Source organism: Phyllostomus discolor, chromosome 4 (assembly GCF_004126475.2).
Source record: "Phyllostomus discolor isolate MPI-MPIP mPhyDis1 chromosome 4, mPhyDis1.pri.v3, whole genome shotgun sequence".
In the NCBI taxonomy this organism is placed as follows: Eukaryota; Metazoa; Chordata; class Mammalia; order Chiroptera; family Phyllostomidae; genus Phyllostomus; species Phyllostomus discolor.
Genome location: NC_040906.2, coordinates 45,614,133 through 45,641,484, shown reverse-complemented (window position 1 = coordinate 45,641,484; position 27,352 = coordinate 45,614,133). Strand labels below are relative to the sequence as shown.

The window sequence follows — 27,352 nt, the reverse complement described above, 5'->3', positions numbered from 1 at the left end:
AGGTGGTGACCATCCTTTCTTTCTGTGTGGTTATGTACAGCTGTTGTCTCTCACTTACCTGACATCATTATGCATGTAGATATTGAAAAAGGGCAGAGAGAAGTGCAAATTGTAGTAGCTTAGGCATAGGAGTTCTTTTATGATACTCCCTTTAGTATTTATGCAGTTATGAGGGACCTACCATGTTGATTCTGAGATGAATTCCCCTTTGAAGAAATATAACTTTTAGTAGAGTCAAAGCAAATTTCCATTTTCCATAAATTTAATCTAAGAGTGTGCAAAGAGGGTTGTGACTAGAGCCCTGCTAAGTTTAGAAGAGAGAACTGAACAAATATACAGCACTAGTGATGGTAACAATAATTAGAGGAAGAATTATTCCTATATTTGTGTGCATATTTCATCTGTTGAAAGTAATGTGCCTTTTTCTCAAGGAGAGAAAAAGAAACTTGATTGTGAAGATATATGGTTCTTGGCAGTTGCTGAGCAAATGAATGGTTATTTTTTGCCCCTTTTGAGGAGTGTGCAGAGGAAGCACTTTGATTTCTGATAAGTAAAACAGCATGTATGGAGATAAATTTTCTTAAGGAAATTCCAAACATCATCTTACTTAAGTAAGGAAAAGATAATATGTAAGGAAATATGATAATTCTGTGAAAGTTGAGGGGATGCGTGATTGAGTAATATGTCCATGTTCACACTCAACCTATTGCAGCTTCTGGATGTATAGATCTACTGTATTTTTCAGACTGTAAGACACATGCCCCCACTGCCCCAATTTAGGAGGAAAATGCAGCAGCGACCTTGCTCCTGCCTCCTGTGACCCCGCTCCACTGCTGCCTCGCCCGCACACAGTAAGCCAGGTAAGCTACATTTGGATTATAAGATGCACCCCCATTTCCTTCCAAATTTGGGGCATAAAGTGCATCTTATAGTCCGAAAAACACAGTATCTCTTTTTACTTTGGACTATTACTAAATATCTAGAGAGACGTTCACAAAGAGGATGTTCTGTACCAATATGCTGGTACTCACATGTCTGGTCTTTGACAATCACAGGGCCAACAGTGGCTGAAGGTTTGCTGACTCCTGCAGCGTTGACAGCTTTGACTCTGAATTCATATTCACCACCCTCAATGAGGTCTTCCACGGTAAATTCCAGTTCTTCCACATCACGCCTATTGCACTGTCTCCATGCTTCTTTCTTCTTTCCAGTAGGGTCCCATGCAAGGCACTCAACAAGATAGTGGGTGACAGGGGAGCCTCCATCATTCTTTGGGGGTTTCCATGACAGGTGTACTGTGTTCTTTGTTATGAGGCCAATCTTGAGTTTAATAGGAGGATCAGGAGGATCTTTAAAAATAGTTAAAGGAAGTATTAAGGATTCTTCATAACTCTATTTTTCAAGTTAGAGATGCTCTTTTAATTGTAGGTTTAAAAACTTACATATTGGATCTCTGGCAGTAGTCCTCTGAATGGTTTCCACAGGTGCGCCAATACCAAAACGGTTTTCTGCACGTACGCGGAAGAAATATTGCTGTTCAGAGATGAGATCAGGAACCACGAATGAGGTGCTTCCGCAGTTTGGATTGACTTTAGTCCAGGCTTTCCCATCAATAGTCTTCTTCTCGATTACATAGCCCTTGATCCTATCTCCTCCGTCATCATCTGGCATCTTCCAGGTAAGTCTGCAGCTGCCTCTCGTGACGTCACTGACTTTCAGATCTTTGGGTGGCCCTGGTACATCTGTTGAATGCATATCACAATGTAAGTCTTGTCACTCTTTAAAAATAATTTGTTCCTATTCCATAGTCATTTTTAAACTTTTTCTTACCCATGACTTTAACTCTGCAACTTGCAGTCTTTTGTCCTGCTTTATTCTTGGCTGTGATGCTGTATTTGCCTGTGTGAGATCGTTTACACTCTGGAATAATAATTACTGATGAGTTTTCAGCAGTCTCCAGCTGTACAAAACAAACAAACAAACAAACAAACAAACAAACACACTAGTTATATACTGAATGAAATAATAGCAGTATTGAAGTCAACTAGGTCATGAATCATTTTAATTTTTTTTTACCTGTGCATCTTCTGGGATATCATGAACTCCATCCTGTTAGAAAAGAAGATGGTCAGTTGCAGTATAAATAAATATTCCTTTGAGTGATTTAGTGGGAGACACAGAGAATTGTAATTGTCTTACCTTCATCGCCTTCTTTGCCTTTCCATCAAATTCCCAAGATGATTTTGGTGTTGGGCGCCCCTTGATGACGGCAGGAATCCTAATCTGCGAGCCAGCTTGACAAATCAGACAGTCCAGTGCACCAATGTCAATGTGAACTTCTGGTGCCTCTGTAACACCATGAAAAATACAACAGGATTTAGCTCACCTTATTCAAAACAGTAATTGACATATCTTCAGTAAATTCATCAATCTCATAATAAGATCCAAAGATGAGTCCATCAGTGGAATAAGGGCCAGTACCTAGGATATCAGTAGCAGGGATCTCTCCAGTTGTGTCACTGGGTTCAGATTCACCAGCTTCATTGACAGCTTTCACTCTGAATCTGTACTTTTTGAGTTCTTGCAAATTCGGCACCACACATTCACAGGCAGTTAGAAGTTTATCTGGTTCATTTACTCTTTTCCAGTCAGTAGTGCCTTCTTCTTGCATTTCTACGATGTATCCTTTGATTGGACTGCCACCATCTTTGGCTGGAGGTTTCCATGCTAAGGAGATGCTTGACTTTGTTTTGTCTTTCACCTCTGGGCAAGATGGTGGCCCAGGTGGATCTAGTGAAAACAAATAAATAAATAAATAAAGTTTTACAGTTGATATGGAATGCTAGATTTATATACCATAGTAATATTTTACTATACATGATCATTATTTTATTTTCAATCTATAAGAATATTAAAATAGGAATGCCAAAAAAATAAGTCATCTTCTAGAAAAGAGAAAAACAAGAAATAGTCTATTTTCTTTTAGGATTACTGCAGAAACAAAGGAAGTAAATGACTCACTGGGATTAGAAAGACTACTTGCTATCTCTAGATAGATCTGTATTCTATTTACACATGACTGGTGAACAGCTATTTTACTTTTGAGATCCCTTCAACGAGACTCTGCAGTATTCTCTACTGAAAAACTTAATTTATTTCACCATAAAATTAAAATTAAAAATGATCTCATCATTAGCTGGTAAACTTTCGAGCACTATTCTTAATGTCCTATACAGTCATTGTCTATGACGATCAAATCACCTCATAATCCTTTACATTTCCGACAGTGACTTACAATTACAGAAATTCTTTTACTCCACCTTTTTAACCATAGCTCTTCCCTCTCCAGGGCCTAACACCGTTCCTTGCACACAGTGCATGTTCAGTACTAGCTTGCTGAGTGAACGAATGGCTACTACTTCATTTTATACATAGGATCCATAGAGAACTTAGAGTACATAAAGTCTTCTTTATAACAAAGAACTATTTTTTTTGCTGCAGAGAATCTAATCAGATATATTATGCAGTAAATACAATTAAACATTAAGGCCATGGTGTTTTAATTTTTGAACTTACCTGCTCATAGATATTTCAGAAGTATTTTTTCTTTTATTTGACCTCACTGTGCTTGAGAATTTTATACTTTTGCTCAATAAATATTACAGAAAAGTTAACAACATTTTGTTTTTCTTAAAAAACCCCTACTGGAGGCTCTGACTGTTTAGTGAAGGGGATAAATTTCCACAGTATCTAATGAGATAGGGCTTTGCTAAGGTATGGGAGTAAAGAGGAGCTCACAGTTCCAGATAATTATTATTGGGATTTCTCATAAAAATACTAGGTTTAACCTAAGGGGTTTAAAACTATATGATTTTATGTTTGTGTGTGTATATATGTATTTGTGTGTAAGTGTACATATACAGTTATGTGTAGTGTTTGTATATACACACATGCATACATATGTGACTTCTGATAATCTAAGTATGAAACTTTTAACTTTAATAAATGAAATAATTTGGCATAGAAAAATGCAAGAAATCTAAAAGCAGAATTATCCATTTAGTGGCTTTGCCCTTTACAAATTCCAGAAATGGAAGCATACTTACATATGGGATCTCCTGCCACAGCTGGATCTGATGGTTCACTGGGAGGGCCAATTCCCACAGCGTTGATTGCCATTGCTCTGAACTGGTATTTAACGCCTTCGATCAAACGGGGAACATTAAATTCCAGGCCTTTAAATCCCACTTTGGTTATGGGTGCTCGGCTAACACGGGACCAGTAGACACCACCCTCTTCTCTCTTCTCCAGCCAGTAGCCAGTAATTGGAGAGCCACCATTGTCCAGAGGAGGAGTCCAGCTCACCAGCATCGACCCTTTGGTGCGCTCCAAAACTTTTGGTTTTCCCGGAGGTCCAGGGAGGCGATAAGGATCTTGAATGACCACCTTATCTGTTTTGCACTCATCACTGGTTCCATATTTGTTCACTGCCCTAACTCGGAACTCATACTGACCATTGGGGATAAGTTTCCAGATCTAGAAATCAGGTGAAGAGTAACTTCTTAGAAAGAATATACTTACGTTGATTTTCATTTATTTTAAGAATAGTTATTTTGGTAGGGAAGACTATAAAATGAAATAAATATATAAATTTTAAAAAATATATACTTTAAAAATATGTAGACTCTAACATGGAGAAAGGTCATTCTTATTGGAATGACCTCATTCCATTATTATTGGAATTCCTCATAAAAATGCTAGCTTTAATCCAAGAGTTTTAAAACTATATGATTTTATGTTTGTGCATGTAAGTATATATGTGGTTGTATATAATCATATACAGTCATATGTAGTGTGTGTATTTACATACATATGCATATATACTTCTGATAATCTAAGTATGAAACTTTTAACTTTAATAAATGAAATCATTTGACATACAGAAATGTAAGAGATTTAAAAGCAGAATTATCCATTCAGTGATACTTCATTTTAAAATGAGAATATGTTAATTTATTGTAGCTAATAGTGGATATCTCAAGTACAAGAGACCCTGTATCTCAAATAATTATACTTACTGACTGGCCTATGTGCATGGTGCTAAAAACTACAGTGAAACTTTTTGTGTGTGGTTTTGAGTTTAATCATTAAATTCCAAGGTTATGCTAGAATGGTGTTCATTCAACTTTGCCCTTTTGTTTTTTTTTTTTTTTTTTTTTTTTTTTTTTTTTTTTTTTTGTTTTTTTTTTTTTTTTTTTAATGTGTATAAGAAAATGTCTAAAAGAATTTACCCCATATCTCTTCTCCACAGCAGTGTTGGTGACTTCCTCCCATTCAGATTTCTTCCTACTTGCGTCGCGCTTGTCGATGACATAATGGGTGATTTCACTGCCACCATTGTCTAGAGGGGCCTCCCATGTCAAGTAGCAAGAGTCAGCTTTAATATCAGTAACAGCAAGATTTCTTGGTGGGGACGGACGATCTGGAAAGGAACAGAGGAGACTGAGAAGGCAGTTCTTCAACAGACACTGGGTTTTGTTTTGATATAGGAAAGCGTGTTACTTACCATAAACTTCAACATGAACATTTCGGAAGACTGTGCCAAGGCGATTGGAAGCTGTAATTGTGTAAGTTCCTTTGTCCTCCCGAACAGCTTTGGGAATGCTGAGCTCAGTCTTTGCCTCACTTCGAGATACTTCTTCCTTGGTTATCGTCAGTGCATCAGTGGGTTTTTCAATCACAGTATCATTCTTGGACCACTCAATCTTAGGCATTGGAAGGCCTGTCACATCTGCAGGTATATTAACAGGTTCTCCTGCCTTAACCTTGATAGTGTCTCCTCTAACAGACAGGCGCAATTTAATAGTTGGGGGTACTGAGAGAAGATAGGAAAGAGAAAAAAATAGGAAAGCCATAAGGATGTTTGCTCAACCTGTGAGATAAAAGCAACACTGTAAATTGCACTAAAATTATTATGATGTTCAGATTCCACACCTTCGTCATCTTGTATGACCACATTAAGAGGCAGGGATGGTTCACTTTCACCACACGCATTGACAGCTTTGACACGGAACTCATACATTTGATGTTCATCAAGATTTTCAACCACAAAAGATGTGGTTGGGCAGAGCCGTGTGTTAACTCTTTCAAAGTCAGGTTTGTCGTGACGCCGTTTCTCAATGATGTAGCCCTGGATGGGGCTGCCACCGTCGCTGCGTGGCTCCTTCCAGTCAAGTGTGATAGTGGACTTTGTTCTCTCTGTATATGTGAGCCGCTCAGGAGATGTTGGAGGACCTTTAACCAGAAGCAAGTTAGAATGAAAAACATGAAGTAAATATTCATATAAAAAATATTTTACTTCAAATTAATTATGTGAAAATGGGCTCCTGTTTGGCCTAATCTTGATAACATCTATCTTTAAAATCTTTCTCAAAACATCTGTTACCAGAATTGGAGATATTCATATAGGCAGATTTTTAAAAATGATTTTATTTATTTTATTTTTAGACAGAGGAGAAGGGAGAGAGAGAGAGGGACAGAAACATCAATGTGTGGTTGCCTCTTGCACAACCCCTACTGGGTATCTGACTCGCAAACCTGGCATGTGTCCTGACTGGAATCAAACTAGCGACCCTGTGGTTCCCAGGCCGGCACTCAATACTGAGCCACACCAGCCAGGGTTATATAGGCAGAATTTTTCTTAGTAAACTTTAGCATCAAGATTATTAATTAAAAATAAATGGAGAGGCATGTCTACTTTTTAAAATACTTAGTATTTTAGATATTTTACCTATGCCATTGGGGAAACTCCCAATCTTAATGAACTAGGAGAACAAACCTGTGAAGTTTTGCCTTGGATGACCAACTGAGAGCAAAGTACTCTTTTACTAACAGACAATGCATATGTCTACTCAACATCCTGTGCGTCATGTTGCCTCATGTGGGTTTAAAATGTGGTGGAAAGAGAATTTATGTAATGGTGTTATAGCTTGGTGTCCTGAAGCATGAAACCAAAAGAATAAGCTTTGAATGGTGAAACTAGACTCAATCCATTCTTATTGGCTATTATTGCATCTAGAAGCATTTTTGTAGTAGAAGCCAGATCTGTTCAATTCCAGCTGTAGTGAAAATTCTGAGATGAACTGTTACAGTCAGTGTTGCAGGATATAATTTTGTTTCTTTTGTGGGTAGTGGTGGTGGTGGAGAAAGAACTCCCTAGGTCTCTTAGGGAACAGGTTATCCTCAAAGACTTTGTTTCCCTGGATGGTATGTTTGTGTGTATTACCAGTGTGTACAATGTTAGGGTTACATATTTGTTCATATTGGTCAAGGAGGTTTCCTTTGATTGGTTTTATTCTCTGATGACTCTTTCTGGTTTGGGGCCTCCATATCCTTCTGAGTGGGGACTACTTGAGGTCAAAAGGAAGAATGAGACATTTATCTTAAGGCAGTATCTGTTCTGTAGCCTTTCAAAAGCAATGAACTCTCTTTAACTACTGGGCTATTGGATTAATTACTTCAGTGCATTCTATTGTAAAGATAAAATATTTTCTAAACTACTTTTAGGTTATTGCTAGCTCCAGTAGATTCAGGTTTTTTAGTACAAGAACCGTTGGTTTTATGTAAAAATTACAATGAGCCAAAAATTATATTGAAGTCATAGCAAATATGGTATTCTTTAAGTTGCTAGTAGTTATTTCATTTACCTTTCTTATTATTCTCTAGCTTAGATCGTGGGACTGTTGGGAGTTTGAAGCTGTAAGTCTCAATGAATAAATGTAACAACCAGAAACAAACAGTATTTACTTTATAAATATAATGAAAACATCTCTTTACCTAGTGGATCAACTGCAAGAATTGTCCTATTTCCACAGGAGGGCCACAGCCAAAATTGTTCTGGCAATCACTCGGAACTATACTCTTGTCCCTCAAGGAGACCTGTGATGTCACATTTAGACCTGTCCGTCTCTATTGGTTGTCTCCAGGTGTGCATCTTGGCATCTTTTCTCTCAATAATAAAGCCTGTGATATCACTGCCCCCATCATCTTCTGGGTCAGACCAGTTCAGCAGACACATCTTTCTGTTTGTTACAACGGGTTTTAAGTCAAGAACTGGACCGGGGACATCTGAAAAATAAAACAACCACCAAAATATCAATGTAATAAGATAATATCACTGAGGAAAAAAACCCTATAAAAAATCCATGTGACATTCCTTACCAAAAACCTCTACCCTGATTGCTGCAGATTTGGAACCGCAGCTGTTGGTGGCTGTGATCACGTATCTGCCATGGTCTTTTCTCAATGCTTCCTTGATGATTAGTTCGGATTTGGGGCCAACATTCTCTATCACAACACGGTCTTTATCCAGCTCTCCTTCCTCTATGGTCCACACTCTTGTAGGCACTGGACGGCCTGTTACCACAGCTGGAATTCTGAGAGTCTTTCCAGCCATTAATTGTATTCCAGCCGTAGCAGAAACTTCCAGTTCCACAGTGGGAGGCTCTGTTGGAAGAGCACAATCATACATCGGCCCAAGAAAGATGAAAAAAAAATTATTTTCCCTTATTGGGAAAATAGCCGTAATCTTTATTATATGACTTTGAAGTACCTTGTGGCTCAGCCACAGTGACAGGTCCGGTTTCTCCAGGCGGCCCTTCACCTGCAGCATTGACGGCACTCACTCGAAGTTTGTAATCGGCGCCCTCTCGGATCTCTTTGACAGTGTACTGGCGGACCTTGATCATCTTCTCTGTGCAGCGGGACCACTCATTGGTGCCAACCAGCTGCTTATCGACAAAGTAGCCAATGATTTCCCCACCGCCATTGAAGGCGGGGGGTTCCCATTCCAGCTCAATGGTGGTGGAGCTTGTGTCAGCAACTCTGGGCACAGGTGGGCCAGGAGGGGCTAGAATGAATGCAGATACACAAATCAAAACTCACTGGCGGTTTTAAAATGCACAGTAGCTTACCTATCCTGTTTTTTTTTTTCATGGTACATTGCATGTAATATGGGTAAAGACTGTTTTATGAAACTTTTAAGCTGTATAGACAGATGTTTAAAACTTTACACTGTAACCTCAGCATATGTGTCCACAGTCATTGCTAGTATTTCATTTGATTTTTCCAGCTTTACATAATATCATTGACATGTAACACATATAGACTTAAGGGATACAACCTGATGATTTGATACCTGTATATATTGTGAAATCATTACCATAAAAGGTTAGTCATTTTGCCTCATGAGGGTTTAAAATGTGGTGGAAAGAGAATCCCCTCACATAATTACCATTTTTGGAGTGATATGATTTAAGATTTGCCATCTTAACCACTCTCAAGTATATAACAGAGTATTATGAATTACCATCGCCATGCTGTACCCCACTTTCTTTGGAAGAAATCACTTACAGATTGGATCGCGTGCTGTTTTGGGATCTGAAGGGGGGCTGAACTTTCCAGGCCCAGCTGCATTTTCAGCACATACTCGGAAGACATAGGTGAGTCCTTCTAAAAGGCCTTCTACATTGGTCTTCAAAGAATTCAGAAGGCTTCTGTTGACACGAGTCCAGTGTGTACTATTAACCTCACGTTTTTCAAGCCAGTAACCCAAGATGGGGCTTCCATTATCCTTCGGTTCATTCCACTTCACTAGCATACTGTTGCTGGTAACATCTTCCACAATGGGCTTATCAGGTGCATCAGGTGGCTCTGATTTTTTTTAAAAAATAGCATATTTGAATTAATTTCCTAGCATGCTATCAAAATGCAAATTTCAAGCTGTGATAATGTATATACCAATGCATATGGTAAAAAGGCAAAATTTAGATGCTCAAGGAACCTTACCAAATGGATCTTTAGCTGTAAGAGGCTTTGAAACACAAGGGGGTCCAGGCCCAAACCTATTCTCTGCTCTTACACGGAAGAGGTACTCTTTCCCTTCAATCAGTTTTGTCACTGAATATTTGCAGTGTCTGAGTGTTGAAGTGATAGTAATCCATTCTGAGTCAGGTTTTGCCTTATCTTTCTTTTCCAAAGTGTAGTTTATAATTTCACTGCCACCATCATCTAGTGGTGGTTCCCATTTGCAGAGGACTGAAGTCTTTCTGATATCTTCAAACACAAAGTTGATTGGTGGTCCTGGTGTATCTAATATTCCAAAAGAGAGTAGTGATTAACAATTTGTGTAGAAACATTTACAGCAGAGAATACAAACATCACTATGTTCCTTTGACATGATTTTTGGCTTTTTCTACACCTTTCTATCTCTGTGTCACATTAGTTGATGAATACCAAAGGTTGATTTCTTTCACCTAGCTAGGAGGAAAAGACAAGACAAAGGACACTTTGCTGAAGCTATTTCCCATTTATCTTAACTGCCCCCCAAAACTTTTTATGTTTGTTTTACTAAAACTCTGACATAGAGTTTTAGTAAAAAACTCTAACCACTTACCTAGCACAATGACAGTACAAGGAGCTTTTGCAACACCATGGTCATTTTCAGCTTTGATCATATACAGGCCATGGTCAGGTCGAAGAGAATCCCGGACACGTAACTGAGATTCCCCTTTTACACTATTGTTGATACTCAAACGCTCTGTGAGAGACAGGACAAAAGGTTCTTCTTCTTGAACTTCACCCCTCTTCTTCCTAACCGTGGGTGCTACTCGCTTCTTAATTTCCTCTGGTGTAATAACATTTTCATCCTTTAGCCATGTGATAGTTGGGTAAGGTGACCCAGAAATTGTTGCATCAAGTACTATTTCATCTCCTTGTTTCACTTCTAGGCTTGTTCTCATAATGACTTTTGGGGCATCTGTAATGATTAAAAACAACAATTACTTTCTGTTCTGATGCAAATATCTGGCAAAATATGATTCTCCTTTATTTTATAATAAGAAAATACCACCCCCATTAAACAAAACTTACCAATAGGATCTACAGCTTTGGTTGGAGGGGTGGCCCGAGAAGGTTCCCCAATGCCAGCAGCATTTTCTGCTCGCACTCGGAATTGGTATTCCTTTCCCTCTTCAAGTCCTTTTGCTGTATAGGTCAGGACCGGTACCAGGTGTTCATTGCATCGCCTCCACCTTTCTTCACCCTTAGCAATCTTCTCTATGATGTAGCCCATTATCTTGCTCCCTCCATCATACAAAGGTGGCTTCCATGTAATAGTCATTGCCTCAGCTGTTGGGTTATGAACCTCAACATCTATAGGTGGATCAGGGGGTTCTGAAGCACAAGAGAAAAATTAACATAGGGAAATCCATCTCCTTAAATAATTGCACATTAATTCCTAGCTATATCACATTCAGGCCCAAACTTACGCTTTGGATCTTGAGCAATGACTGGATTTTTCAGTTCAATGTATTCGCCTCCACCAATCTTGTTGACAGCTTTAACTCGGAAGAAGTATTCACCATTTGGTATGAGATCTTTTACAGTCCAAGACAGTTTATTCTCACCAGACATGACTGGTATATATGTCCTCCTCCCAGCCTCTCTGCGTTCCAGGACGTAATGAAGAATTGGGCTTCCACCATCATATTCTGGAGGTTCCCAGGTTAATTTACAAGAACTCTTGGTCACATCACTTGCTTTAATATCTTTGCATGGCCCAGGTAGGCCTGTTAGAAATAAAATTTATAATTACTATTGTAATTTGAAAAGTCAGCATATTCCTAGTATACTCTTTCTGTAAGTGGGACTATTCACACTTCAGGTGGGACAATCTATGATGCGCAGGAGTGCCCCTTACACTACAGGCCATTTAATAACCTTGGCCCCCCAACTACTAAATGTCAGTAGCTCTCCCTGAATCTTTGTTCCAAGAAAAAGAGCCCCCAAATTTCCAAAGACCAATCATGTGTGCAGGGGGAGTGGGGTCAGAATGTTACCCCCCCGGTTGAAAACTATAGAAAAAAATGCAAATATAATTAATAAAGGAATAGTGGTTATTTTATACTTCTTTGAGTATATCTTTTATTTAAATTAGTAACTCACATGCAGAAGTAATTTAGTCTAATCAGAGTTTAACTACTGATTTCATCTCTTTAGAATTGCTTTGCTTCTCTTATTGTTAGAAATAATCTAAAAGGACATTTAGTTTACAAATGGCCAACTCATGAAACAAATTATACTAATACCATAAAATTAACTACTTTTCCTAACACGTAGAATGTCTGGTGTTTTATCAAAGAATGCTTACCTATGACTTTGACATTGATTGAGGCAGTTGCTGAGCCGAGCTTGTTCTCCAGTGTAATGGTGTAAACTCCAGCATCTGCATGGACACTCTTGGGAACTTCAAGGTGTGCAGAGATGTGATCACTCTTCATTGTTAATCGATCACTTTCTTTAACTTCTTTGCCATCTTTATGCCAACTAACAGTTGGAACTGGGACGGCTCTGAAGGGAACAGGAATGCTTAATTTTTCACCTTCAATAACAACAATGTCGTGAGTCTCCAGATCAATTGTTGGCTGGCCTGCAAGATATAATCCAAAAGAGGGTAAAAAGTATGTCAAAGTGCAATGCATGAGGAAAGTCTGTTTTATTAATTACAGAAGAAACCATGTTCTTACAGTCTGGGTCTTTGGCAACCACATTTTCAGAGATTTCAGAAGGTTCGCTGACACCGACAGCATTGACAGCCCGCACTCGGAGAACGTACTCCTTGTCAGGAACAACACCTTCTTCGACCTTGAATTTCAGGTCTTTGATGGGGCGAGAATTAACTCGCATCCATTTCTCAGTGCCTACTGGGCACATTTCAACATGGTATCCTATAATAGGACTTCCACCATTTTTCTCTGGAGGCTTCCACGCAATGGCAATGTGCTTTCTTCCAGCATCGGTCACGTGCAGGTCAAGGGGAGGTGAAGGAGGACCTGAAAAAAGAAAGTTCAACATTCACATCCACAACATCATCACCAGGTTCTAGACAACATTCTTTGCAGAGTCAGCACTCCTTACTTGTTGGATCTTCAATAGACAGGATTTCTGTGGGTTCACTTGGGTGACCAACTCCAGCTTCATTTTCTGCCCGGACCTGAAACTGGACTTCTGTGCCTTCAATGACATCAGTTACTCTGAAGTTACAGTCGGGTCCTGAGGTCTTTCCAGCTTTCACCCAACGGGTACCCAACTTCTCTTTCTTCTCAATGATATATCTATTGAAATGACAAAGCATTTTGTCAGCATTAATAGAAAACACAAAGTGAAGAATTTTCAGCCATTTGTAAATTATTCTTTATGCATTAATTAAAATTCTACCTCTGTATTGGTCTTCCACCATCATTTTTAGGTGGTTCCCACTTCAGGTCCACATGTCGTTTTGTCACATCGACAACTGTCAGAGCATAGGGTGGTCCAGGGGTGGCTGAAAACAACATATTCAGTGGTTAGAGAAACCGGAGGGAACAGTGGTGACCCACTACAAATGGTGTCATAAAGATTGAATTAGAAAGCATACTAAAGGTGTCTTTGGCCAGGACAGAGTCCTCAATTTCACAGTAGTCACTTTGTCCTATGGCATTTTCTGCAGCAACTCGGAATACATATAAAGCGCCCTCTGTCAGTGGGGTTACTGTGCACTTGGTGTCCTTGACAGTTGTGTCTACTGTTTGCCAGCCTTTCCTCCTCACGTCTCTCTTTTCCACGATGTAGTTGGTGATGGGGGATCCTCCATCTTTCTCAGGAACTGTCCACTTTAGGTCTGCTGTATTTTTTGTGATATTAATAACTTCAAGCCAGCGAGGTGGTGATGGAGGATCTGAAGAAGAATAAGAAAAAAAATTATTTTTTTATTGTCCAATGTTGTTTTCACTAAATTCTCTAGTCATCATGAGGAAATCATATAGCAATCATATAGTAATGAGTTTCTTATATTTTCTCATTTTACAGTTCTCAGATATGCTTTAGAATAATTTGCATATGAAAACATTAAGAATGACTCACATAGTTTCTCCCGACAAGCACAGGGTCGCTGGGTTCGCTGGGTTCACTTTCCCCAGCCTTGTTCACAGCTCTAACTCGGAAGGAGTATTCCTGCCCTTCCATGAGCCCCGGGAGCAAGTGCTGCGTGGTGGGAACTCCTTCGGCCACTCGGACCCAGTCATCTGTTCCAGTCTTTAGCATTTCAATGACATAAGACTCAATCTTTGCCCCTCCATCATGTTCTGGCTTTGTCCAATTCAATACTAATGATGTTTTGCCTATATCTTTCACAGTTGGTTTTCCAGGAGGCCATGGAGGATCTGCAAGCCAACGAAATGGAATTATTTGGGTTTGTCAAAAAGGAGATAACATAAGCTTCAAAAGAATCACATAAACTATATAAGTAATACCTATAGGATCCTTTATTAAGATTGGCTCAGTCGATCTACTTGGTTTTCCAGGTCCAGCAAGATTTTCGGCCAACACACGGAATCTGTATTTCTTCTTATTGGTGAGACCTTTCACTCTGAATTAAGAACAAAGTGCCAGTTGAATACCATGATGAGAAGCAGAAACCTCTGTTTATTTTACATAAGAGAGGCTAATTTATTTAATGTGTGACTAAGTTATTTGGAAATTTAACTGAAAATATTCCAATATAAATTTAAAATTGTTTTTTAACTGTTGCACACTTTAGATTTGGCTAAATACACCAACCTAATTATAATACTGTAATAATGATCATTAGTATAAAATGTTGGAAGACCAAATACTTTGAGACTTCCAGAAAGTTAATATTTTTTAGTAAATTAAGAAATGTGTCTCTAGTTAGAACTCATATTGTTTTTGAAATTATGTGTTACTAGGAAATATAAGTAAAATAATTAAAGTTTTAGAGTAATATCAAAAGGAATATTAAAGAAAGAAAATTTGCATACGCTGTCACAGTTTCAAACATCCTGGTGGAGGTTTGGGGCCTACCTGTACGTTGTGTCTTTTACTGGCATCTTATTGCATCTGACCCATTTATCAGTATCAGGATCCAATTTTTCAACCCAGTAGCCAGTGATTGGGCTGCCGCCATCATCGTCTGGCTCACTCCACGTGAGAGTTACAGCATCTTTAGTGATATCAGAAGGTTCTAGGCGAGTTGGAGGTCCCGGTGGATCTATAGACAGGATCATGATTTGTGTTATGTGTTCTATATATAAATATGACACCTAAATCCAAGTTAGACACAAGCATCCTTTTCTTTTTCTTTTTCTTTCCAACTGAATAAGAGAAACTTACCAAATTGAAATTTGGCTATGATTGGAGAGGCCTGAACTGGCTCACCAACACCGTACATGTTTTCTGCAGCAACTCTGAAGAGGGTATTCTTTATTGGGTGTTAATTTGGTTGCTTTAAAGTTTGTATCCTTGACGGTTGAGGAGAGCTTGTGCCACACTTCACTGTCTGTCGCTTTTCTCTCCACAACATAGTTTGTGATTTTAGACCCACCATCGTCTCGAGGGGGGTTCCATGTTAGAAGACATGACTCGTTGGTCACTTCTGTGATGTCAAAAGCAGCTGGTGGTCCGGGTTTATCTGCAGATGACATGACACATGGCAAACAAGACATTATTTATTTATTTACAATATTAGACCTGGTTTACTTGATAGATTTTTATACAGCATTCCATTTAAAACAGCAAGGTACACATTTTTCTCTAATTTACATGCAACATTCCCAAGATAGCTCTTGTACTAGGAGAAAAAAACAATCCTAATTAAAATTTAACTATTTAAATTTATATTAACCATATTTTTTTGACTTTTTAAAAACATTGTTTTATTGTTTGTTCAATTATAGTTACCTGTATTTTCTCCCTACCCCTAAGGCATTTAAAAACATGTCTTATTTTAAAAGGTAGCTGCAACAAGTTGGCCTATTTTTAAAACGAGAGCCTGCCTCACCTAGGACGTTTCACTTCTACCACCGCCGTGGCCCGACCACACACGTTCACAGCCTCGATGATGTAGGTGCCTGTATCGCTTCTCTTGCTATCGACGATAGTCACTGTGGATTTCTTAGGACATTTTCAATGGTGATTCTTTGGTCTGGCTTCAGAAGTGTATCAGCCTTTGTCCAAGTTATTTTGGGTTCAGGTTTTCCAGTTACGGTGGCAGGAAGTTCAATCTTAGTTCCTGCTTTTACGGTAAGACCGGCAAGGAAGCTTCACGTCGAGGAAAATTCTGGGGCCTCTGAATTAGAAAAAAGATTATTACCATGTTAGCAAGTTCAAGCAGAAGTCAAGTCAGAGGGCTCATTGATACAACAACAACAACAATAAAAAACAAAAACAAAAATAAATACCCTGCGTGTCCACAGCCTGGATTTCATCTGTGGGTTTGCTTGGCTTGCTGGGACCCATCCTGTTCACGGCCTTAACACGGTAGGCATACCATTTGCCTTCTTCACGGCCTGTTACTTCCATTCTGTCAGAAAACAAAGTAGGACATTTTGCCATAGTGCATATAATCTGTCTGACTGTGTAGTAGTCACATATCTCCATAATCCATACCCTCATATAATGGTATCATTTAAATTAATTCTGGATTGCTTCAATATTGCAACTAATGGAGATTGGAGTAGGGGATATGTCCAGCAGTAGCACTTTAGAAAATTACACAGGCATAATGGGGAAGTTGGCAACAAAAAAGAAACCTAACATTTAGATTTTTACCAAAGGGAAGCTCACTTTTTAGTAAGCAGCAAACTTTGTTCATGTGCAAAATAATTAAAAACATACTTTGTTTCTGCTACTGGCTTCCCCACAGGCAACCCATCGATCAAACCACGTGGACATTTTCAATATATATCCTTTGATACGTGAACCACCAACTCGTATTTAGGCGGATCCCATGTGAGGAAGATGCTCTTGGCTGTGCGATCTCTCCATTTCACATTCTCTGGTGGGTCAGGTACCGCTATAACATTTTAAAGAGAGAGTCACTCTTAGACAGGCCATCCATGGAATCTTCCTACTGCCAACTTGTGCCTTTCCCCCATGACTTCAACTCTAGGTCCAGAGGCAAAAACAGGCAACAAGAGGCGAGGTGAGAAATCAAGAAAGTACTCACTTGCAGGAGCTGACATATTTACGGGTTCATCAACGTATGCAGGTTCTCCAGGCCCACACTTGTTACGAGCACAGACTTTGAATAAATATTCTTTTCCTTGAACAAGATCAGGAACTGTAAATTCTAAGTCAGTCACAAAATCCATAACCTGGGACAAAGAAATACAGTTAATTAGTTGTGTCCCCAAAACCCTTCGCCCAAGTTAAAAGATTTTTTACCATGAGCAGGGATATAAATGGAAGTTGTTTTGAATGCTAAGGTTCATTTCACATTAGGGAAGAATTACAAAGTACAACTCCAAATTTTTGACTCTTAATATGCGGTGAATCTGTTTCATAGTCTGTAGAAGACTATGCCTCATCGCATATAAGGTGCTGATTTTTTCTACCAGCTTGGTTATTAGAAATATGATTTTAAATCAAGGTAAAAAATAGTAATGAGTATAAACTGAGGAGAAAAAATTGGCAGGTTAGACCAACTAAGGTAATCTAGCAGACTGAGAAGAAGTATGAACACCAGGGAGTCAAGCACTTAATGTCCTTAGGACGACTTATAGCTTAATAGGGACATGCAGGGCACTTACCAGGCACCAAGTAATTAGTTATGGTGTGTGTGTGTGTGTGTGTGTGTTTTTTAAACAAACCTAGTTGAAAATTTGGCAGGACTCACAGAATGAGGCAGTTAAATCTTGGTTGAACTATCTCAGGAAGCATTAGCATCAATGCATTTGAAAAAGCATTTTCAAGCAAGGTAAAAGTAAAAACATATAAATTTTGCATGGCTCCCCAGAATTCTGGGATTTCCTCACTCTCTTTAGGATATGGTGCATCGCTACTGAAAACTCACTTTAGTCCATGTTTTCCGGCTGACTTCTCGCTTTTCAACAAGATACCCAGTTAATGGACTTCCTCCATCATCATCTGGTGGTTCCCAAGTCAAATGGACTGAGTCCTTGGTTATGTCACCAAATTTCAGTTCTTTGGGTGCACCTGGGCGAGCTGAATGAACGCAATTAAAAGTCATTATTATTAATAGTTTGAGCCAATGTTTGTTAATACCATCAAGCCACTTTAGATAATGAAAGTTTAGTTCCTTACCAATTACATTGACATCAATTTCCCCAGAAATTGCCTTCACCCGATTTTCCAGTTTTAGTGTATAAACACCCTTGTCTGGACGTTCACTTGGAGAAATGACAAGTTCAGCATAGGCAGATAAGGTTTTCATTTTCACACGATCCCCTTCTTCTAGTGCTCTATCTCCTACAGACCAGGTTGCTGTTGGCCTTGGGTAGCCTGTACTTGGAACCAGGATCTTGATAGGATTCGGGACAATAATTTCCAGACCATCTTTAAATGCACTTAAATCCATTGTTGGTTCAACTATCAAGAAGAAAAATTAATGAGTTTCCAGTACTATAGTTAAGTCCCTAGTACCCCAAAGTACCCACGTGCTGTTTCCAAATCTAAAAACAAAATATCCATTTACCAAAAGCATCATCAGCAGTTAGAGGGCCAAGAATTTCAGATGGATCTGAGACACCAGCTTCATTTTGTGCAGAGACTCGGTATAAATATTTATTTCCTTTTTGTAATCCAGTAACCTAAAATTATGAATCAATATTTGTAAAAAACATGCATTTAAGTCCATGGTCATACACCAAATACTGTTTTTAGGTGCAAATGCCCTACCTTGTAGGTCAGTTCAGGGACAGGTTTCATATTGCAACGAATCCAGTGATCTTTTCCTTCTTCGCGTCGTTCTATGATATAACCCAAGATTGGGCTTCCTCCATCTTCCAGAGGAGGTTCCCATGTGAGCTGAACTGATGACTGAGTCTGATCGGAGGAATTTAGGTTCACAGGAGGACTTGGTCTCTCTGCAGTGGAAGAGTTGGAGTGTACCATTTAATTCAGCGATACTTTATTAAGACAATGCTATAATTTCGATAATCCTGATTAAAATATCAGGTTTACTGAATCCATTAAATTAAAGTAGTAGATACTGTCTGCATTTTTGCAATTTTCAGATATTTTCTGATGTTCTGCCTTTTCATTAACTTTAATTCAATTTAATTTAATTGTAGGCTTAATTTTTAGATTTCTTGAAGGAGCTACTCCTTCTTTTTTGATGGGCTTACCAATTGGATTAGCAACTTTCACGAAGGGTGTGGCTGCACTTGGTTTTCCAACTCCAATTCGGTTCTGGGCTCTGACCCGGAAACTGTACTCCTGTCCTTCCACCACATCAGTGACAGTTGGCTGATAGGTCTTCAGCTAACACTGTCATGGCAGTGTCCCATCTGATAGAAGTCTTATCCCTTAGTTCGATGACATAGTTTGTAATCTCAGCACCTCCATCATACTCTGGTGGTTCCCATTTCAGTGAGACACCAAATCTATTCACATCAGTGATGGTTACATTCAGAGGAGGGCCTGGAACATCTGGATTTCACCACAGAAGAAAACATGGGCTTTGGGTTATATCGGGGATAAAAGCAAAGATAAGCTAGTTTGTAATTTATTAAAAAATTCTTACCATATTTGCTCCTTGCTTCTACAGGATTGTCAGTTTCCACTGGTTCACCAGTGCCAACTCTGTTTCTGGCACTCACACGGAACAGATACTCCACTCCTCCTTTCTGTAGTCCAGTGACAGTAAACTCGCAACTGTCTGCACGGTCAGTGGCCAGAACCCAGGTCTTTCTCTTGACATCACGCCTTTCCACAACATAACCTATGATTTTGCTTCCACCATCAGTTAATGGTTCTTCCCAGGCGAGGCTCACTTCACCGTCAAATGTGTCTGTCACTTCTAGGTTACGTACTGGCCCGGGAACATCTGAAATTCACATATAAGTTTTTTTTAATGTGTTACCATGCTTTTAGTTGTGTTTTGCCAATGAAGTCCAAGTGACTCAAAGGCTTACCAATAACTTTTAAATTGATGAATGCTTCTGCTTTTCCGTGTTTGTTCTGAAGCACAATTTTATATCTTCCTTTGTCTCCTGTCTTGGCTTCTAAAATTCTGAAAGAAGTTTGTTCAGCTGTAGTATCAACAGTTTTTGATGACAGAGCTTCATTTTCTTTAAACCACTCAGCTTCTGCCTTGGGGTAGGCATCATAGGGCACCACCATCGTCAGAGGCTGGCCGACATCTACCACAAGGTCTTGATCAGCTGTCTTGATTTTAGGTGCAGCTAGTGAGAAAAATAGCATGTGAATGTGTTTGAGTTATTTATTATAGTCTGGTGAAACCATGGCTTCTTTACTATGTGTATGTTAGCAAATACTGATTACATGACCTAGACGTCTATCATAGGAACTTTACAGCAGAGCACACTAACTGAGTTTGGTTCTCATATTATAAATTAGTAGACTGCAGAATAGAGAATCAAAGATACTATAAAACCATAAAATCTCCCTTTTTTGCCAAAATAACAACAGAGGACTAAATATAGTACAAAACATGTTTTCCATTTTTTTTTTTTAAAGATAAAGTGGGCACCTCACACTTAGTTCAAAATAAACAGACAAACTTTTTCTTATGTACACTAATGGCTTTTTCATAATGATGACCAATGAAGGTGGCTTGGAAGCTTAGGTCAAGATGAAACAGACCTAAGAGGCCCCACAGTGGTTTGGAAAGCAGAAGAGAATCAAGCTATCGCCAGGTTTGGGTTTTCTGGGAAGACGCTAAGGGTGCTAGGTCAATCCCAGGAATTAACAAACAGCCGCCACGTGCCAGGAACTGCTCAAGGTTCAGGCACATAAAGAGGAGTGCTATCAGTTCCTCTCACTGAGGACACTTGGTTGTAAGAGAAATGGGAATAGTTAGTGTATGGGTAGGGCTTACCAGAAACAAAGGGCTTTCTCAGGGCTATCTTACTAATCAACTGTGAAATCTGAAATTGACACAGTATCTGTGGTAGTGTGAGGATATTTGAAGATGAAAGAAAGGGACTTACCTGCCAGTTCAAGCTTAGCTCTGGCTTCTTTATCTTTGGCAATAAATCTGTATTCACCCTGGTCACGAGGCCTAATATCGCAAATCTGCAGCCGGTGTATCTTGCCTTCACTCATCATCTGGTGTTTGTCACCCTGGACAACAATCATGTTATTTCTCAGCCACTGAACTTCCACCTTATCTTTGTTGAGCTCAGCTAAAAAGATAACATCAGCACCAGGGGCTTCGAGAATATCTTGGGGAGGCCTGATGATCTCGACAGGGATTTCTGAAAAGAAAGGTGAAATGAATACAAATATGTTTGTACTTGGATTAACGGCTTTTTAAAACTGATACAAATATTCAAATTGTTCTTTCACTTAATACATGCCTTCCACAAAAAGCCTTGCTCGTGACCTCCTGTCTTCTACTCCACAAGCATATTCACATTCATCCTCCAGCCTGCAATCTTTTATAATGAGTCTGTGTATGCTTCCATCTTTTTCAAATTTGTATCTAAAAGGAAGGGTGGAATTATTGGTTAGCTTGCACAATCACCACTAAATTGTCAAAAATGTATGTATAGCTACAGGGATAGAGCTGAAGAAGCTTTCGCTTACTTTTTGCCTTCTTTGATTTCTCTCCCATTTCGGTACCATTTCACATTTGCTTTCTCTCTGGACAGCTGGCAGGAGAAGACAGCATCATCGAACTCGGTGACTGTCTGGTCTTCCAAGTGCTCCACGAACTCTGTAGGAGCTTCTATGATGAGAAGCTCAGCCACAGATTTATCTTGTCCAGCGGTGACAATGTATTCACCCTCATCTGGGAAGCCGCAGTCTTTAATGATTAGAGAGTGCTTATATTTATCAATTCTATATAGGACACGGTTGTCAAAAGCCACTTCCTCTCCATTTTTGGTCCACTTCAGTGTTACATTCAGACGATTCACCTTGCACCAGAATGTGACAGATTTCTTTTCCATTGTTTCAATATCTTTAAGAGGCTCAACAATCCTGAGGTCTTCCTCTGTTGTAAGGAAGAATAGTGTTGTTTTTAATTGTTTTCATAATAGAAACTGATTTCAGAAATCTCTAATGCCATGTAAGTGACTTACCTTCCACTACGAGATTGGCTGCACTCTTAACATTTTCACCTCTATGATTGGTCAGGGACACATTATAGTTGGCTTGATCATCTAATCGTGCATCTCTAATTCGGAGGGTGTAGACCAGGTCTTTCTGGAGAATGATGTATTTTGAACTATCGAATATGGCTTCTTCATTCTTGAACCATTTGGCTTTTGCACCTTCAGTATTGACTTCACAGTTGAAGACAACTTCTTGTTGTTCTTTCACACGAGTGTCCTTAAGAGGAACTATGATCTTGAGTTTTTCTGAAAGCAACCAACAGGACTTTAGAGTATGAAGGAGGACCAAAGATACAAATATGAGTAAACCGTAGAAGCAAAACCAAACTTACCAATCACTGTCAAGTGTGCTGCAGCTCTGGCAGCCCCAACCATGACAACATAAGTGCCCATATCTTGTAATGTGGCATCTTTCACAACTAGGATCCTCTTCTTGCCATCAGTAATGATGTCATATTTATCTCCGGGTTCAAGTGTCTCATTATCCTTCTTCCACTGGACTTCAAAGCTTTCCTTTGATATCGTACAGACAAATTCAGCCTTTTCTCCTTCAAGTATTTCAAGATTTTGAGGCTTTGAGATAAATTCAGCAGCAAGTTCTGGAAGGAAAAAGTTTCAAGATAGTAAAAACTTAAGCATTTGTATCCTGAATACAACGAACATGAATTTCTTAAAATAAATATTATTCATAGTAATTTTCATACCATGTACTTTGACTTTGCCATCAGTTCGAGAACTTGGGAGTCGACAGTTGTAGCTGCCAGCATCCTCAAGTTGGGCATTCTGAATGACCAGGATTCTCTTTCGTCCATCAGCAAGTATTTCATATCTTCCTGTTTCAATGATCTCTTCATCCCCTTTGTACCAAATCACTTCTGCTCCAGGCTTGGAGACTTCACAAACCAGTTTAATAGTGTCTGTTTCACTCACTTCAATGTTGGTGAGATTTTTTGTAAAGACCGCTTCTTCTTCTGTAAAAAGAATAAAGTTTTTAAAAAAACCATTGAGTTAAAATGGAAATTCTTATATTTTCCCTAACACATACAATTCTGCAAACAAACAAACAAACAAACAACAAAAAACTTCTGCAGAGAAAGACTGCTCTTACCCAGTACTGTCAGCATGCCAGAAGTTCGCGCCGTCCTCACTTCACAGGAGTATTCTGCTTCGTCGGCCAGCAGACATTTGTTGATGACAAGAATGCGCACTGCTCCCTTCGATATGATGTCATATTTTTTGCCCTTTTTGATTTCAGCACCATCTTTGAACCACTTAACCTATATTTAAGGTAAATTAAAACTTTTATCAGTTTTTTTGTTGTTCTTTCATATATGTGTCCTTAAGAGGAGATAGGATCCTGGGTTTTTCTAAAAGCAACCAACAAGGCTTTACAGTATGAATAATCAAAGTTACAAATGGAAATAAAACTCAACCCCCCAAAGTAGGTCAACTGTAATTGTAAAATAATTTGTTTTAGAAAAGCAGGAGCAAACTTCTGCAATTATTGTTAAGTGAGCTGCTATGATACTATTATCAGTTACTTAGTGCAATGGGATTGCATAAGTGTAGAGCCAGAGCAGGCTTCAGACCAAGTGTAGAGCAATTCCTTTGTCTTTCGGATGTGTAATCTAGACTCAATGATAACTAGTGGCAAATAGAACTCAGTCAAGACATATAAAATTGCTGATATTTGATTTTTTTTAACCTAAAGAAAACAGCAATTTCATATGGTTCAAAATAATAATGTCTAATCTGATTGTGAACCCAGTATTTTTCAAGTAAATAACAGTAAATAAATAATTCTAAAAAGAGAACAATTTAAATCAAGTATGTATTTTATACTAAAGTAATAATCTCTAAGCTAAAAGTACAATGATTATCAGAGATAGGTAGGTGAGATTAACCTTCCTCAGCCCTTTTTTCCTAAACCAAAAGCAAACATAAAGTTATCTGACAATACAAGATAGCAACCACATGATCACAGACCTTCTCGTTTTCTCGGGAAATTTCACACTCAAACCGAGCCAGTTCCTTTTCTTTTACTTGAAGATCAGTGAGTGGTCTTAAGAATTCCACATGAGGAGCTGCAAGAGAAGGTAATCAGAATTCAAAATGTTTTCTAGAAGTTTACTCTGGCATTACTGTGGTACATATTAAGAAAAAGTTAGTCTTTTGTAGGTCTTTCCATCTTAATAAGCTACAGCTGGTTTTGAAATCACGTGGAGCTGCCATTCAGGTAGGATACTTTGCTTTTTACGTATCTCTCTAGTTTTTATAAAATCGTATGGCATATTACAGGTCCAACTAATTATGTCTGTCTGTCTGTCTATCTACCTATCTATCTACCCATCTATCCATCATTTCTCTACCACCAGCTCAGTTCTTCTTAATGAGAGTTGGAAGAAAAATCCCATTGATATTCTCTAGAGTTGAAAGTTGATATTGTCAAAGGAAAATAATAACAAGAAACATTATCTTATTTAATACAGCAAGCATGATGGTTGAGAAATTAGCAGAATGCAATAGTAATGCAGCTGGAAGCACTGTGACCAGCTTTGTCTATGGAAGACATAAACTTGCAATTGAAATGACATACATTCAGCTTTTTTAAAAAATCAGCTTCAAACATGTCATATATATGTCAGCGATAAAATCTATTAGTGTGATGAAGCAATGTATTTTGTAGCAGGAGATGATTTTTTTTCTTTTAATATCTCTTGTTTCATTTATCTCCAGAATTAAGTCAGCAGATTTACAGGATTGGAGAGCTGACCCCTCACCCGTCTTTCTTTCAGGGCTCTTTGTGAATCCTTCCTTGATCAGTGAGATCCTGGGACATAAATACTGGCTGATAGGCTTAAAGATAGTGTAGGCTCATTGTAGCTGAGCCTTCTTGGAGTGGAGACAAAATAGATGGCACAAAGGAGACCCAAGAAGCTACCTTGTCACAGGCCAAAGTGGAGCAACCACAAAGGAGAGAGAATAAAACAGTACAAGATGCATGGAAGCACAAGCAAGCCACTATTTCGCAGCTGTTGACAGAAGGGAAGCAACTAAATCAAACAGCAAGTATTGCACAAAAATGCGCCCTGAGAAATGTTATCACTGGACACATGAGTAAGTGAAAAAAATTAGCCAGCATGTGGTGTTTTGTAAAAAGATGTTATATTTTTCACTAGAGGAAGAAGTAATGCTAAAAACCATTGGAGCTCTCTTCATTCACAGCACTCAAAGATTCCAGGCTTCTCTCCATCTTCTTAACCATTCGTATTCTCTGACAAAGCATTATGTGAATGGGCTTTATCATATCATAGCAGACCTCTAGCATGCTCTTATTCAAACTGAAATTTCATGCTCACTTTCTAGTTGTTCCCCATACCCGAGGATTCATTTTCCTTCCAAGTAGAAATTGCTTTCATTTTCATTCTTTTAAAAATCATAGCTCCCTTCTCATCTTTTTCTTTCAACTTGTCCTCATCTGCATGAGGATATTCCTACATAGGCTTACCCTGTGTAGACCAAGAGCACATCTGCTCGCTGCTCAGTGAGAAGCATAGTGAAAAGTGATCAATCTGTCCTTTTCAGACCAGGTGTAGCAGAAAGACTTGGTTTTTAAACACATAAAGATCAGGTTATGCCTGTGTCGATATTGTAAGTTGCCAAGAAATGCAGTTAGACCAAGAAAGGCATGCAAAATGTTGTGCATCTTGTTTTTTGTTGTTGCTGTTACCAAAGAGTTGCAAATGAAAAGTCCTGTGGAAGAAGAATACTTACGCACGACATTCAGGTTACAGGAAGTCTTAAAATCCTTTGCATCACAAGTGTATGTTTTAATATCCTCTGGGGTACAGCCGTGTATAATAAGTTTTCTGACCCTGCCATCAGCAACAATTTCATACTTCTTGTTTTTGAGAATTTCTGTGCCATTTTTGAACCATTTCACCTTAGCATTTTCTCTGGATACTTCACATTCCAGTACTGCAGTGGCTTCCTCTTCGACCGTCTGGTCCTCAAGAGGCTTAGTGAATTCAACTGGGGGTTCTGAAAGAATCATACTAATTAGCCAAAGCACTCCTCCTTTCCTTCTGAAAGAGTTCCAGGCCCTCCTCAATTTTCTCTTGTATCTCCAGAGCTTTTTCTGTTTTTAAGGTTGGTTTGTAAGATTTGATTCCACATGAATGCATTCCTCTAATAATGATATTTCATCATTATTTGTACATACGGAGGAAATGCATTTTTTAAAAAAATATGAAACATCAAGGAAATAATAGCCAACTCTTTGTTAATAAAGTGACACCACCTGGTTTGATAATAATTCTTCCTCCAGCTGTTTATTGAATGCAATAAAAACAGTGGGGACAAGAACAGGAAGTAACACCTATGTTAGTCAACTCTGACTAAAAAAAAATAGTCTGTAAATTATTGTGTTAGGCCAAAAAGTAAAAATAGACTTTTGAATATTTAGTGAATTATAATGATCTATGCTACTCAACACACAAAGGTTAAAGATAATTGAGAGTTGGCATTATATATGAACCTTTACATTATACATGTTTTAGAATGTAAGCCTTGTAATTACCTTTCACAAAGAGGTTGGCTTGAGTTTTGAAATCTTTTGCTGTCAGTTGGACTTCTCCAGCATCTTCCAACTTTACATCCCTCAGTGTAAGTGTATGCACTTTTCCTTCTGAACGCGTGACCACCTAGTTTTTTGAAAACAAAAAAACAAAAAAACAAAAACATGCAGTTTAAGAATATTTGAAACAGCAATCCAATATATAAAGGTGCATTTAATTAATTTAGGCAAAAAAGTTTGAAATAGTGCTTTCCAAGTTGTTTTATAATCCTATGTATAGCACATATATTTGAAAATTATTTTAATTAATAGTTTGAAATCTTAAAGGAAATTTTAGACTTTTGTAAGTACTCTTAATTATTACTAGATGGTTATTTATGTTGAAATGGCTAGGTAAATTTCTGTTTATACTTCTGTGCATGTGTGTGTATCGTATGTGTATTATATTTGCCTCTATTGTGCCACTGGGTTTATATATATAAGGAAGAAGATAGAAAAGCTAAATCATGAAAAGAAGGAAAAAAAACTGATTGTGTATGGTAAGTGGAAAGTGAACCTTATGTTCTAAATGCAAGGTGTTTGCCATGCAACAAGCTCAAACTTTTTTCCCATTTATTTT

At 38.5% G+C, this 27,352-nt stretch overlaps 1 protein-coding gene across 1 annotated transcript in view; it reads right to left on the bottom strand.

The window, feature by feature from the left end:
* Positions 1-27,352, bottom strand: part of TTN (titin) — a 270,387-nt gene that overhangs the window by 72,780 nt on the left and 170,255 nt on the right. The window contains 57 exon segments of the mRNA XM_036023238.1: positions 1,032-1,349; positions 1,443-1,742; positions 1,831-1,960; positions 2,077-2,109; positions 2,200-2,348; positions 2,482-2,790; positions 4,107-4,536; positions 5,292-5,482; positions 5,567-5,875; positions 5,995-6,294; positions 7,837-7,860; positions 7,863-7,900; positions 7,902-8,127; positions 8,221-8,505; positions 8,612-8,908; positions 9,412-9,711; positions 9,847-10,149; positions 10,454-10,816; positions 10,930-11,232; positions 11,328-11,627; positions 12,209-12,487; positions 12,585-12,890; positions 12,976-13,172; positions 13,276-13,381; positions 13,475-13,774; positions 13,960-13,977; positions 13,980-14,258; positions 14,349-14,464; positions 14,920-15,106; positions 15,229-15,310; positions 15,312-15,526; positions 15,896-15,905; positions 15,907-16,016; positions 16,019-16,183; positions 16,296-16,417; positions 16,732-16,748; positions 16,750-16,821; positions 16,824-16,909; positions 17,063-17,210; positions 17,909-18,060; positions 18,160-18,444; positions 18,551-18,665; positions 18,754-18,941; positions 19,203-19,320; positions 19,322-19,506; positions 19,601-19,903; positions 19,992-20,261; positions 21,030-21,296; positions 21,399-21,523; positions 21,628-22,036; positions 22,125-22,403; positions 22,490-22,756; positions 22,862-23,128; positions 23,266-23,434; positions 24,144-24,241; positions 25,932-26,198; positions 26,737-26,860. Coding sequence (XP_035879131.1) covers positions 1,032-1,349; positions 1,443-1,742; positions 1,831-1,960; positions 2,077-2,109; positions 2,200-2,348; positions 2,482-2,790; positions 4,107-4,536; positions 5,292-5,482; positions 5,567-5,875; positions 5,995-6,294; positions 7,837-7,860; positions 7,863-7,900; positions 7,902-8,127; positions 8,221-8,505; positions 8,612-8,908; positions 9,412-9,711; positions 9,847-10,149; positions 10,454-10,816; positions 10,930-11,232; positions 11,328-11,627; positions 12,209-12,487; positions 12,585-12,890; positions 12,976-13,172; positions 13,276-13,381; positions 13,475-13,774; positions 13,960-13,977; positions 13,980-14,258; positions 14,349-14,464; positions 14,920-15,106; positions 15,229-15,310; positions 15,312-15,526; positions 15,896-15,905; positions 15,907-16,016; positions 16,019-16,183; positions 16,296-16,417; positions 16,732-16,748; positions 16,750-16,821; positions 16,824-16,909; positions 17,063-17,210; positions 17,909-18,060; positions 18,160-18,444; positions 18,551-18,665; positions 18,754-18,941; positions 19,203-19,320; positions 19,322-19,506; positions 19,601-19,903; positions 19,992-20,261; positions 21,030-21,296; positions 21,399-21,523; positions 21,628-22,036; positions 22,125-22,403; positions 22,490-22,756; positions 22,862-23,128; positions 23,266-23,434; positions 24,144-24,241; positions 25,932-26,198; positions 26,737-26,860 — 11,611 coding nt within the window.